The 14,572-nt window shown below is 45.1% G+C and overlaps 1 protein-coding gene across 9 annotated transcripts in view; it reads right to left on the minus strand.

The window, feature by feature from the left end:
* The window catches only part of ANO10 (anoctamin 10), a 222,053-nt gene that overhangs the window by 10,603 nt on the left and 196,878 nt on the right, over positions 1–14,572 (minus strand). For 3 of the 9 annotated variants that reach the window (XM_078074107.1, XM_078074108.1, XM_078074096.1), the window contains one exon: positions 3,141–3,246. The exons of 2 other annotated variants lie outside the window; for them this stretch is intronic. In XM_078074107.1, coding sequence (XP_077930233.1) covers positions 3,141–3,246 — 106 coding nt within the window. Of the gene's footprint in view, positions 1–1,281; positions 1,458–1,486; positions 1,822–3,109; positions 3,247–14,572 lie in introns of those variants that run through there. 4 more of the 9 variants (XM_078074098.1, XM_078074097.1, XM_036118811.2 and 1 more) reach the window with 4 other exon arrangements.

A 14,572-nucleotide genomic window follows, 5' to 3' on the forward strand; every position in this document is an offset into this window, starting at 1 on the left:
GACTGCCACCATCGGCGCCCCTTCGGAGGAGCCTGGGCAAAGCCGGAGCCAGGGATGGTCTACTTGATCACACCTGATCTTCTTCTGCAACAAAAACACCGTCAGTGGAGGGCAGGGGCTCTAGCCTTCATTCACTGGACATCCCTTTCCCTCAGAGCAGCTAATGCCTACTCATCCCCATCTATGAGCCTCATTAAACAGACAAATTCCTGCTTTTTACATACATCTTTTATTTCACTTTCCTTGCCATCACCTTATATCCCCTCTGGGTGAGGGGCAGCGACCGTAACCAACACTGCGGCCGAATTTAGGGTGACGGGAACGTCACGGAACACACCTCACTGTTGTGTCACAGGGTCTTGAGCACATTTAGGCTGTCTAGTGCTTCCCGGAGTCTAGAACTGGAGTGACACAATGCTGTCCTAGTTGGTGTCATTGAAACCATCCACAGCACCAAACCACCTCTGTCCAAGGGACTATCTTTCCATTAACTTTCCTCCAGGGGGAGGGGTCCAGGTCAGACTTTCTAACAGGTGGAGTTAGTAGTAGGCTAGATGACTTTTTAAAAGTTCATGTCTATAGAACCATGAGAGACAATGGACTCTGAGAAACAAACTGAGGGTTCTAGAAGGGAGGGGGGTGGGAGGATGGGTTAGCCTGGTGATGGGTATTAAAGAGGGCACGTTCTACACGGAACACTGGGTGTTATACGCAAACAATGAATCATGGAACATTACATCAAACACTTTTGATGTAACGTATGGTGACTAACATAATAAAAAAAGTTCACGTCTATAGTCTAATATAGGCATGAAATTCATCACTTCTGTGAGGAAGAAAGGACTTTTTTTGCAAACATGTGCCTTAGAGACCAAAGAAATCTAAGACCCTAGTGTGACCAGAACCCAGAGTCTGGATGAAGAAGAAATGGGAGCATTCATGGCTGATACTCCACATACCGTCTAGTCAGACCACATCAGGTTTCTACCGAGTGTGCGCGTGCTTCGGGGGAGACATGGCCTGGTACGTGTTGCTGTTACATGAGCCGAGATGGGGTTTTCCAAATTGCAATGATTACAGAGTTTCACTGAAATTAATTATGGAACCAATCCTGGGTTAGCCACTCAGTGCATGATACACGTGCCCCTCTAGGCCTTGAAGAGCAGTGCTCCCAGTTGTCAGGGGAGGCTCTGAAAGGCAGCGTGAACAAATGTATGGGCTTATCCCTGTTTTTGACCATATTCCAAAGGCTCTTTTGGGTTCTCTCCAAAACAACAGAAGTAGAATAACAGCTACTTTATTATTTTATATGCAGTACCACAGGTTCTCTTTGTCCATCTAATGGACATACAGAAGTTCTGATTGTTCTTAGGCCTTAAACACACAATGCACAAATGAACTTAGAAGATGTTCTTGGTTCTTTGGGTGAAGCCAATATTACCAAATGCAGGTGTTCTCTGGTAAAAAAAAAAAAAAAAAGTTTACAAATTCAGAAAGAATAAAAGCTAGGACTAAAACGTTGCAGTTCTATATCTGCATATCACATTCAGAAGAGCACGCAAAATAGGGGGAGAAGTGGCAAAAGGGCACTTCAATGAGGCTCCTAAAAATCACTGCAGGAAAGAACGCTAGTACCAAATACTTCTTTCCAACTCCATCTGGTTCCACTCACTGCTTCCAGGTCTCAAAACGTGTCTGTATTTCATGCTGGGAGAGCATCAGTGGCTTCCTTCTGTTTCCATGACACACTTTCCAGAATCTGGAAAGTTCTAGAAAGATGGAGTCTAGCCCGTGTGATCAGTGGTGTCTTTAGTGCGACCTCTGGAAGAGATCACAGTCACAGTGTGGGTTAAGCTGTCAGCCAGCACAATCCTGCTTAAGCCACGTGGCTGCAGACACCGCTTTCTAAGCAAGTCCCAGTATATAGAGTGTCAGAACTCTGCCTCCTTGCTTGGCTATTTAGAAACACGAGCTGATCCACCTAATAGGTGTTGAATTAAACATGCTTTTAAATATTTAGTTCCTCTTCTACCATTACTGCTGTTTCCCTGTGTGAAGCCAAGAACAGCTAAGCCGTTTGCTGACGGGAGCCCCTGGTAAAAGTAATAAAATACAGATGATTTTTGCCTCTTACCCTGAATGATCTGCAGGTCATTTTGTTAAGAGGACACGGAATACATGTTTTAGGAGCCCACGGCCTGGTTTTAGTGGAGTGATTCTGTGTCAACTAGCAAAGCCTGCAGCTGATGCACAGTTCGTTCACAGGGGTCTAGGAGGGGGAAGCAAATCAGTGTTTCTGTAAGTTGTTTTGGACAAGCCAAAAACCCAGCTTGCACCAAATCAAGAATCATAGAGTTGCACCAGGCTGTGGGTATATACTGTACATTTTCTGCCCTTTGACCCGAGCACTCTGGTAAGTGTGTGTGGCAAAGAGCATGGGTAAATGCCCTTACGTCTGTGGGCTTACGGAAGGGGCCTGAAAACCACTGGGAGGGAAGAGTAAGACACCATAGTGGTTAGCAACAGCAGCTGGCCGACCCAGCCCCCCACCCCTCAGGAAGGCACTGGCACCAAGATCAAGACTCCCTGGGGTGCTCGAAAAGGCACGCACGGGCCTGTGCCCGGTCGGCAGGAAGTGAGGGCTAACTGCGAGAGGAAGACTCGCAGGAGGCAGAAATGGAAGGAAACAAAACGGGGTGAGTCAGAGCTGCAAGGGCGCCACACAGTGAGAGGACAGCAATTTCCAAGCACAGCCCTCCTCAGGTGCAAAGGCTCACCACCCTCAACCACGGCCGGAGAAGGGAGCGCCGCCCACAGTTCTTGGGTCCCTGCCCTCCGGGGCACGCTGTGGTCAGGGCAGCGTGTCCGCCGACCCCACCTATGGTAGATCACTGTGACCCCAGCTGACCACCCCAGTGCTGCGAAGAAGCTGCAGGCCCCGGGAGCGCGCTGGACACTCCAGGGTTTCTGGCTCCCAGGTGGATACACCTCGATGGGACCTCGAGCCCACCTCTCAGACCCCGGCTCCAGCCCCCTTCCCCAGCCCTTCTACCCTGCTTTGGGGGCTCTGAGGGATGTGGTTCTCTCCTGACCTCCCCAGCACACCAACCTGGCAGCAGCCTCTAGTCCCACGGCCTCACCTAAACCTGTGCATGCCCACTGTGCCTTGAAGACACGGCGTGGCAGGCGCACTTCCGGAAGCTTCTCCAGCCGGCCGCAGCCAGGACGGGCAGGCCTCATGTGCACCTGCAAGCAGAGGACCCTGATGTAAGAGCTGGCAGGATGCTGTCTGCCCGCTGGCCTCCCTGAGGCAGAGTAGGCTCCCGAGGGCAGGGTTGGTCACCGTGGTGATCCAGAGCTCTGAGGTATGGCACAGGATTGTGGGGAACCAAAAGAGCCAGGCTGGGGAGGGTTTCTGCCCCGTTCTGTGCTGAGACCTTTACAGTGCTCTTTCTGCCCTTTACAGTGACCACAGACACATCCTGGGAGTCTCCCTTTTTCCCTGGGCTGCACAATCAGACTCCCCCTTTGCCACCAAATCCCATCCCTCCAAGGAGCCAGTTCTATAGCTGGAGGAGAGCCAAGGGCAGTGTTAGGGAATGGACCATGGGACTACCTCGGTTACCCAAAGAAGCAAAGTCCAACTGGTAATTTCAGATGCTCTCCGCAGGCAGCTTTAAGAATGAGACAGACTGGGGCGCCTGGGTGGCTCAGTTGTTAAGCGTCTGCCTTCCGCTCAGGTCATGATCCCAGGGTCCTGGGATCGAGCCTCGCATCGGGCTCCCTGCTTCTCCCTCTCCCTCTGCCTACTTGTGTTCTCTCTCTGTCAAATAAATAAAATCTTTAAAAAACAAAAACAAAAAAAAGGAGACAGACTTTTACGTAGTTGGTCCTAAGTCTTGCTGATTGACAACCAGAATGTGTCTGAGGATCTTTCATAAAACAGGTTTCCCAGGTCCCATTCGCAATTCTCATTTAGCAGGTCTGGGGATGGGTCTGAGAACTGTTTTTCAAACTTTTAATTTTGATATTTCAAACTTACAGAAAAATTGCACGCACAGTATTAAGGAGTCAGAAATACTTACTCTGCTTTCATTTTGCCCTATTTGCTTCACTATTCTCTATTGTTATTTTTTTTCTGAACCATCTGAGAGTAAGTTGCAGACCACAAGCCCCTTGGCCCCTAAACACATCAGTGTATATTTCCTAAAATCAAGGCCTGGTTCTTACATGATACTGGAGAATGTTCTGTTCCCTAAGTGATTTTGAAGGGTGAAGTGATGGCCACTTTCCTATTCTTTCAAACTTGCCAAATTTTATCAAACTGATAGAATTCAGGAAGTATCAAAAACAGATGGGAGTCCCCCAAGTAGTATTGCAGGATGATAAAACAGCAGCTGGTTATTCTGAGGATATAAGGTTATGGAAGAGGTTACAGCGATGAATGCATGAGTTCCCTTTTATTCAGGATGCAAAAGATATTTTGATGAATTGGAATAGAACATTACCATATAAAGAAGCGTTCAATTGAGCTGAGTCTGGGGATATGTGGTGGGCATTCTCTAACTGGCCCTCGGTGTCCCTGCCGCTGGTATGACTCCTTCGTGGAACCCTCTCTCCTAGTGTGGGCTGGACCTAATGACTCGCTTCTCAACAACAGGACACAAATGTGAGGGAATGTCACTTTGGAGCTTAGGCTACAAAGAGGCTGTGGCTTCTGGCTCAGGTGCTCCCTCTCATGCGCTGGCTCGGATGGCAGCTGGCTGCCCTGTTGTGAGGGGCCCGCACACGTGGAGAGGCCCATGGTGAGGAACTGTCTGGGCCCTGAGGCTCCCAGCCACGGGCCTGAGCCCGTCCAGCCCTGGGATGCCTGTAGCTCTGCCCAACATAAGAGGTGCCCTGCTAAGCCATGTGCAGACTCGCAGAAACTGTGAGAGAGCCAATGTTTATTGTTTGGGGGTAATTTGTTATCCAGCAGTAGACAATATGGGATGGTTAACATGGAATATCACGAAAACTTACTATGTTAAAATATGCCTGATTTCATGGAAAGCTCAATAGAGTAATCAAAGGCCAAGGGGTCCTGGCCAGAGAGGCAGGAGGTGGGTTACCTCTCCTGTCTTTATAATTTAACCTCTCTCTCTCTCTCAACCAAATCCTTTCCTAGTGACTTTGAAAAATATTTTTATTTTTAAAATACATGTGCATAGTTTAAAAGAATCAAGCACTACAGAAATACCATGAATAAAGATTCACTCCCACTTTTGCCCCCAGCCCCTTATCTTGGGAGGCAATTTCTTAATACATGACCAATTTCATGATCATTCTTTCAGAAGTTTTGTCCCCCCTCCCCAATATCAGCATATGATATCTCTGGATATCCTTGTTTTTAATACAAGGGTGGCATAATACACCCTGTTCTGCATCTTGCAAAATAAATCTTGGAGATAGTCCTATATCAGAAATTGTACAAAGTTCTTTTTCTTTTGAATGCCTGCGGGGTTTGTGATGGAACAATTAATTAACTAGTCCCCTAAACTAGGGTGTCCTTATGAACGTGTGAGTATATCTGGGGAATAAATTCTTTGAATTTTCTTTAGACTATTACACATCCTACTCTCTCTCATTAAACAGACAAACAAAATCCCCACCCCCCACCCCGTGGACATTTCAGTTTCCTCCTCCCTCTCCCAGCCAAACCTGTCAATGGAATGGTGTCTCTTGGCTCCCCAACCACCGCACTGTGGCTCCTGGCCAGTGAATCCACTGGAAGAGATCCCTCTAAGGTCACCCAGCTGCCATGGTGCTAAATCCAAGGGCGTTTTCCCGTCTTCATCTGATGCGTTCACAGCTGCACTGGACATCTTGCCATGAACTCCTTCCCGACATGGCTGCCCAGGACTATGATGTGACCCCTCACCTGGCCCTCCAGCCCTCCCACCTCTCCCTCTGCCCTATGCCCGCCCTTTTCTGGAAACAATCCTCAAGGGTCAACTCTAGGGCCTCTCCTCACTTAGATCAGCACCACCCGCCATAACACTGTGATGACAGGAATGTTTTATTAGCACTTAAGATGTGGTTAGGGCAACTAAAGCGCTGAATTTTTAATTTGATTTAATTTGAAGGAATTTAAATGTAAATAGCCACAGGTGGCTGGAGGCTATCGTAGACAGTGCTCTCCCCGCGAGATGGCATATACCCAGCTGCAGCCGCCACCTGTGTGCAGAGCATACAGCCATCCCGACTCCCCGCCCACATTTCCTTCCCAACTCACGAAACACTCACAAAACCAATGCCCACCCGCCATCTTCCTTTGGATGTCACTAAACTGACAACACTAAATTCAAGATCATCTCCTGAAGCCAGGCTGTCTTCCCACCTGGTGAAGTGCACAGCTCAGGAGCCTTGCAAACCCAAGTGTGGTCGACTTCATTTCCTGACCATTCTGATTGGTCTGCACTCTACATGTTGGTCACCGTCCTATGACTCCGTCATGGAACTGGTGTAACGGCCTCACCACTGGTCTGCAGCAGCCCCGCCGACTCCCCCCTAGTCTGTCCTCACAGCCCCCTGGAGCCTGAGAGACCCCACTCTCGGCGTGCCACAGCACAGCTATAGAGCACACTTATTCATCCACTAGACCAGCGAAGAGTCACAGATGCCAGGGATCCTCTGAGCCCTCGAAGTCGAGCTTGGGTCCAGCAGCAAAACGAGCAGTGCTGAGGCCTGGTAAGTGCTAGGAGTTAAGTCAGGAAACAAGGCAGCAGTGGTCCATTTTCCTTGGGGCCTTGGGGTTGGAGAAGCAAGCACTTGACCAATAGTCATCAAGGGAAGGCATCTGCTGAGCAGTCCCTGAAAGGGGCTTTCTGAGCAGGGAGAGCATGACACCAAAGGATGAAGGTGGCAAAAAAAAAAAAAAAAAATCCAGAGACGGAGATTGGGCAGGAGAGGTGGCTGGGGGGAGGGGGGGCGCAGGCAGGAGGCCTTGGGGTCATGCCCCTTTGTTCTGGACACTATTCCTGCAGCCTCCGGTTACATAAGCTTCTTCGGCAGCTGAGCCTCTAGCTCATTGGAACTTGCAGCCAAGGAGACAGGCCAGCTTGTTTTACGTGTGCTTCATTTGGTCAGATTTTTTTTTTTTTTTTGCCTGTACTTTTGTGATTGATTTTTTTTAAATAGAATGCAAGACCTTCAGTTTATCCTGATTAAATTTTAACCTGTCCTTTGTGACCTTCATCACTGAAGCATGTCATGACTTTTCTGAATGCCTTCATCCAGCACATTCCATCGCCTTTCCGCCATCTTCACTGTTCATCTTCCTTTCATGCACCTCCCATTGTGTGCATTTTCCCGACACTCAGAGCTTATCGCAAACTTTAGTCTATCAGAACAAGATATATTCCCTTCGACTGCTATGGAGTGCCTTCCCTCCCTGCCTGGACTCTTGTTTGGGGGTAATTTGTTATCCAGCAGTAGACAATATGGGATGGTTAACATGGAATATCACGAAAACTTACTATGTTTTACCTCTTCCCTACTCCAGATCTTTCACTCTGGAAGTCAGCAATGCCAGCCGCTATTTCTTAGTCTCCCTGGTAGCTAGGGAATGAGCTGGTAACTAAATCCTGCCCAGTGGGGCTCGAGGGTAAGTCTCCTGAGGGACTTCTGGGCAAGGTTTTCCTTCCTAATATAAAGAGACTCTGAAGAGAAGCCTCCCTTACCTTTGGACAAGAATGTGTGAAGATATGATGCCTGGAGCTATGGCAAAACTGATTTAGTTTTGTTGATCTGTTCTACTGTTCTTTTGGTTTCTATTTCATTGATTTCTGCTCTGATCTTTATTATTTCTCTTCTCCTTGCGACCATGATGAAAGCCAACATACTGACAATGGCTGGATGGGAAGAGAGCCAAAGCCTACTTAGTTCCATAATGGCATCACTGGGCTGTTCCCTTAGCCCTGGGAAGGACCCATGTAGGGATTTATTGTTATATTATACCTCAGGTTCACTTAATAACTTTTATTTTTTATTAGTTTCAAAAGAATTTAGTGATTCATCAGTTGCATCTAACACCCAGTGCTCATTACTTTACATGCCCTCCTTAATGCCCATCACCCAGTCACCCCATCCCCCCACCCCCACCTCCCCTCCAGCAACCCTGTTGGTTTCCTAGAGTTCAGCATCTCTTATGGTTTCCCTCCCTCTCAATTTTCATCTTATTTTATTTTTCCTTCCCTTCCCCTATGTTCATCTGTTTTGTTTCTTAAATTCCACATAGTAGTGAGATCATATGGTATTTGTCTTTCTCTGACTAAATTATCTCACTTAGCATAATACCCTCTAGTTCCAACCATGTCATTGCAAATGGCCATTCTTTTTGATGACTGAGTAATATTCCATAGTAGATACATACTGCATCTTCTTATCCATTCATCTGTCAATGGACATCTGGGCTCTTTCCATTGTTTGGCTATTATGGACATTGCTGCTATAAACATTGGGGTGCAGGTGTCCCTTCAGATCACTGCATTTGTATCTTTGGGGTAAATACCCAGTAATGCAATTGCTGGGTCATAGAATAGCTCTATTTTCAACTTTTTGAGGAACCTCCATACTGTTTTTCAGAGTGGCTGCACCAGTTTGCATTCCCACCAACACTGTAAGATGGTTCCCCTTTCTCTGCATCCTCACCAACATCTGTTGTTTCCTAAGTTTTTAATTTTGGCCATTCTGACTGGTGTGAGGTGGCATCTCATTGTGGCTTTGATCTGTATTTCTCTGATGCCAAGTGATGTTGAGCATTTTTTCATGTGTCTATTGGCCATTTGCATGTCTTCTTCGGAGAAATGTCTGTTCATATCTTCTGCACATTTCTTGAGTAGATTTTTTGTTTTTTGGGTGTTGGGTTTGATAAGTTCTTTATAGATTCTGGATACTAGCCTTTATCTGATAAGACATTTGCAAATACCTTCTCCAATTCTGTCAGTTGCCTTTTAGTTTTGTTCACTGTTTCCTTTGCTGTGCAAAAGCTTTTTATCTTGATGAAGTTCCAATAGTTCATTTGTGCCTTTGTTTCTCTTGCCTTTAGAGACATGTCCAGTAAGAAGTTGCTGTGGCTGAGGTCGAAGAGGTTGCAGCCTGTGTTCTCTAGGATTCTGATGGATTCCTGTCTCAATATTTAGGTCTTTCATCCATTTTGAGTCTATTTTTGTGTATAGTGTTAAGAAATTGGCCCAGTTTCATTCTTCTGCATGTGGCTGTACAATTTTCCCAACACCATTCATTGAAGAGACTGTCTTTTTTCTATTGAATATTCTTTCCTTGATTTCTCTTTCTTCTGCTTCATTGTTAATGTATAGAAATGCAAAACTGACTTCTGTGCATTGATTTTGTATCTTGCAACTTGCTAAATTCCTGTACCAGTTCTAGCAATTTTTTGGTGGAGTCCTTTGGGTTTTTCTACATAGAATATTATGTTGTCTGTGAAGAGTTAAAGTTTGATTACTTCTTTACTGATTTGAATGCCTTTTATTTCTTTTTGTTGTCTGATTGCTGAGGCTAGGACTTCCAGTTCTATACTGAATAACAGTGGTGAGAGTGGACATCCCTGCCATGTTCCTGACCTTAGAGGAAAAGCTCTCAGTTTTTTCCCCATTGAGGATGACATTTGCTGTGAGTCTTTCATAGATGGCTTTTATGATATTGAGGTATGTTCCTTCTATCCCTACACTGCAGAGAGTTTTAATCAAGAAAGGATGCTGTATTTTGTCAAATGCTTTTTCTGCATCTAATGAGAGAATCATATGGTTCTTGTCCTTTCTCTTATTAATGTATATGTATCACATTACATATGTTGATGTTGTGGATGTTGAACCAACCTTGCAGTCTGGGAATAAATCCCACTTGGTCATGGTGAATAATCCTTTTAATGTACTGTTGGATCCTACCGGCTAATATCTTGGTGAGAATTTTGGCATCCATGTTCATCAGGGATATTGGTTTGTAATTCTCCTTTTTGGTGGGGTCTTTTTCTGGTTTTGGGATCAAGGTAATGCTGGGCTCAGAGAAAGAATTTGGAAGTTTTCCTTCCATTTCTATTTTTTGAAACAGCTTCAGAAGAATAGGTATTAATTCTTCTTTAAATGTTTGGTAGAATTCCCCTGGGAAGCCATCTGGCCCTGGACTCTTACTTGTTGGGAGATTTTTGATTACTGCTTCAATTTCCTTGCTGGTTATGAGTCTGTTCAGGTTTTCTATTTCTTCCCGTTTCAGTTTTGGCAGTTTATATGTTTCTAGGAATGCATCCATTTCTTCCAGATTGCCTAATTTGCTGGCTTATAGTTGCTCATAATATATTCTTAAAATTGTTTGTATTTCTTCGGTGTTGGTTGTGATCTCTCCTCTTTCATTCATGATTTATTTGGGTCCTTTCTCCTTTCTTCTTGATAAGTCTGACCAGGGGTTTATCAATGTTATTCTTTCAAAGAACCAGCTCCTAGTTTTGTAGATCTGTTCTACTGTTCTTTTGGTTTCTATTTCATTGATTTCTGCTCTGATCTTTATTATTTCTCTTCTCCTGCTGGGTTTAGGCTTTATTTGCTGTTCTTTCTCCAGCTCCTTTAGTCGTATGGTTAGGTTGTATATTTGAGACCTTTCTTGTTTCTTGAGAAAGGCTTGTATTGCTATATACTTCCCTCTTAGGACTGCCTTTGCTGCATCCCAAAGGTTCTGAACTGTCATGTTTTCATTTTCATTTGCTTCCATGTATTTTTAAATTTTTCTTTAATTTCCTGGTTGACCCATTCTTTCTTTAGTAGGATGCTCTTTAACCTCCATGTATTTGTGTTCCTTCCAAATTTTTTTCTTATGGTTGACTTCAAGTTTGAAAGCATTGTGGTCTGAAAATATGCATGGTATAATCTCAATCTTTTTGTATAGGTTGAGACCTGATTTGTGACCCAGTATGTGACCTATTCTGGAGAATGTTCCATGTGGACTCTAGAAGAATATGTATTCTGTTGTTTTAGGATGAAATGCTCTGAATATATTTGTGAAGTCCATCTGGTCCAGTGTGTCATTCAAAGCCCTAATAAATTTTATTCTTTATATGGGAACAACTCAGAAATATCCCAGGCTACGAAAGTCCCTATGTCTCATCATTCTTGTGTTCTCCTGTAAGTTACTGGGTACCTTCTCAGCTAAATATGTTGTATCTGTGATTTCTAATTCTATGTAGACTAAGGCTTTATCTGGGCATATGTTTTTCTCCCTTAAATTACAAAGTTCTCTTGATTATACTGGCCAATTTTCTGAGAAGTTCATTCTTCTCATGAATTTTGAGGTACTTTCTATTGGTTGTTACACTCCAACATTTTAAGCCTCATTTAGAAACCAAAATCATGTTCTTTGACATTCCATGCAGCCATTTATCTCCCTTTCCTTTCAGTTACAAGTCTTGACCTCCAACATAGACCGACACCTGGTGTCCCTCTCCTGCAGGTGCTCCAACATCAGTAGGGAAGCAGCCTGAGTTATTTCCTGTGAGCTGAGCTCCCTGAGGCCCCCAGATGTGGCTCCTTCCTTCATGCCTCCTCAGAAAAGCCCTCCCTGGCGCTGGTCTCTGCCCCCTCCTCCATTCCCAGAGCTCTTCCCTTCTCATCTGCCCTTCCCACTGGAAGGCAATCAAGCCTGCTGTCTGCCCCCCTACCCCCTCATAAGTCAGCATTACATACGAGCCTAGGGACAAAGCTGGTAGAGAAGGCACATTCCCAGGGGAGGGAAAAGGTGTGAACACTCACAGGATATCATAACTGTTTTTTTCTATCACACTTCATTTTCAGGAGAATCAGGGGAAGTTAAAGGTGATTGCAAGGGCTGATAAGTGTGGGCAGATTTGCTTTCACGTATGTGCCAAAGTGATAGCATCCTTCCTGTTTGGCAGTGCAGGCCTCATGTTTGTGTCCTCTGGTCCCACCCTCAGGCATCGTGGTGAGCCTTGTGGTGAGCAACAGGCTTCCTCTGACCTCTCATTTTCTCTTCTTGTCCTGAGGCCTCGCATGCAGCTTTTCCTTGAAAAGTCCAGATTTACCCTCTATGGGAAAACCTCCTGTCACAAACACATCACCAGTAGCTCTGCGTTTTTCTTTTTCCTTTGTGTCAAATTCTTCCACCCTCACCTCTTGACTCTAAGCCTCTTCAGGATATTTGTTTTTCTGGCTTCCTTCCTGAATTTTTTCCATCTTGCACAGGAATATTTAATCCCTTCTAAAATGTTAGCGCCTAGACTTTTTCTAGCAAAAAGATCAGCTAGATTTTATAGGAAACAATGAAAAAATAACCCTTACACTTGCATGTAGTTTTTACATTTGAAGGAATTGTGTCCCATGCTGGCAAAGAAAGCAGGAGGCCCATTAGTCACTCGACACCCCTGTGGAAGTGGCAAGGCCTGGTTGTCGGGCACCCAGCCGCCCTATCCCTAGTTTTCACAGTGCTTCCCACTTTGCACACATAATAACTGTCCTGCACAAAGGTTAGATCACACGCCTACAGCTATGAAGCTTAGGTCTTAGGACAGAAACACAGCCATGCTGCTTGGCTTCAAACCACTGTTCTTTCCAATTCCCTCAACTTCTGTATTTTCTGGCATTCAAGGAAGGTAGAGTTGACCCCTTGAACAATGCAAGTTTCAACTGTGCAGGTTCACTTATCTATGGGTTTTTTTCGATAAATACAGTATAGTACTGCAAAAGTCTTTCCCTTATGATTTGCTTAATAACATTTTCTTTTCTCTAGCTTACTTAATTATAAGAATACAGTATATAATACATATAACATACAAAATACGAATTAATCGACTGTGTATGTTATGGGTAAGGCTTCCAGTCAACAGCAGGTTATTAGTAGTTAAGTTTTGGGGTGGTCGAAAATTGAGCAAATTTTTGACTGAATGAACAGGGTCGGTGTCCCTAACCCCTATGTTGTTCAAGGGTCAACTGTGCACTCCTCAGTTTTTAGATTTCAGGAAGCTACAATTTTGCTGGACTTGTTTGCCACTCTGCTTTTGCTCCTACCTGGTGGGGGAGGGGGGTCGAGCTGGGGGGAGGACACTGGGAGGCTGAACTGTCTACGCAGCATGTTTCCAGCCCATAGAGAGTAACAGTTGTGTTTGAGAGGCCCCCAGGACAGTTTTCTAGCAGATTCTCCTGCTTTTCTTTTAGCTTTCTCACTATATAAATGACAGATTCAGAAAAGCATGTTTTTAGTTTTGATGAAGTGCCATTTATTGATTTGTTCTTCTATGGATTGTGCTTCAGAGGCTGATCTAAGAAATCTTTGCCTAACGCAAGTCACAAAGATTTTATCCTGCTTTTTTCCTAGAAGATTTATAATTTTAGGTTTTCTGTTTAGGTTTACAAGCCATGTGGGTATGAAGCATTTTTTGGTTTTTTTTGTTTGTTTTGTTTTTGCATATGGATATCCAATTGTTCTCACACTATTTGTTGAAAAGACTATCCTTTCTCTACTGCACCATATTTGTGTCTTAGTTAAAAATCAGTAGTATATCCTGGTATCTTTCTCGTATTATTGGTTTTCTTCAAATATCTGATGTCTTAGGTAGTTTCTTCACATTTCTGAAAGAAGGACTAGGTGATCCTTGGTGATTTACTCCACCAAAGACTAGGTGACAAGAATGGGCCCCTTCCAGGGGTTTTCTCTCCTCGTGTGTTATCTGTCTCCACCCTGTCCTCCCTCTGGATGGGGAGGAGGGGCTCTGGGTAGGCTCTGTGTATGCATACACCGATGAGCCTGTTTTTCTTTAGGGTGTGTGCAGGCAGCAGGTAGGTGATCTGCAGGTCTCATGAGGAGCCACATGAGAAAAGCATCTTCCGTCCTGGGATACCATGCATGCCTTGTATCCCCTCCCTATGGGTCATGGAGGCCCTAGACATCCCTTCCAGTTGCAAAGCTCCTCCCGCTCATTTTCTCCTGAGGGGGAGGAGCTGCTCCCTTGACAGAGCTGCCTGAAGCCGCCCACTCCTGGTTCCCTTCCTGGCTGGATTGCCCTCCAGCTTGGGGCTGCTCTCACCAGCCAGCACTCGGCTGTGTCTGATAGGGCTGCAACATCTCTGCTACATTTCCTGGTCAACTTGTCTTTTCTACTTTCTATTTTACAGAAATTTCCCAACCTTTTTTGGTTAGCTGATGGTACACTTTGTTTTCCAACCTTTTAAATGGATTTATGCTTTTCTTGTATTTTTCTTTTTGAGGCAGAAGTAAATGTGAAGTCCCATCAGATGGTAGTAAGTGTTAGGGATGTGTGGATTCACTTTGCCACAGAATATCCACTAGGTCATCCCCAGAGACAAAAAGCAGAACTGGAGGGATCGCCAGGCCAACCAGGGATACTACACACAGGAAGCTGGCTGGCCGGCTGTGGTCTCATTCCCCACATCTTTAAAAAGCTCTCTGGCCATGGAAGGCCTATGGCTCTGTGTAAGGGAGGCACTGGACATGGGCATGGCTAGGCGAAGAGCAGGGATGCAGGAAAGCACAGGTTCAGTAGGACATACTT

The sequence above is a fragment of the Halichoerus grypus genome, chromosome 1, assembly GCF_964656455.1.
Source record: "Halichoerus grypus chromosome 1, mHalGry1.hap1.1, whole genome shotgun sequence".
In the NCBI taxonomy this organism is placed as follows: Eukaryota; Metazoa; Chordata; class Mammalia; order Carnivora; family Phocidae; genus Halichoerus; species Halichoerus grypus.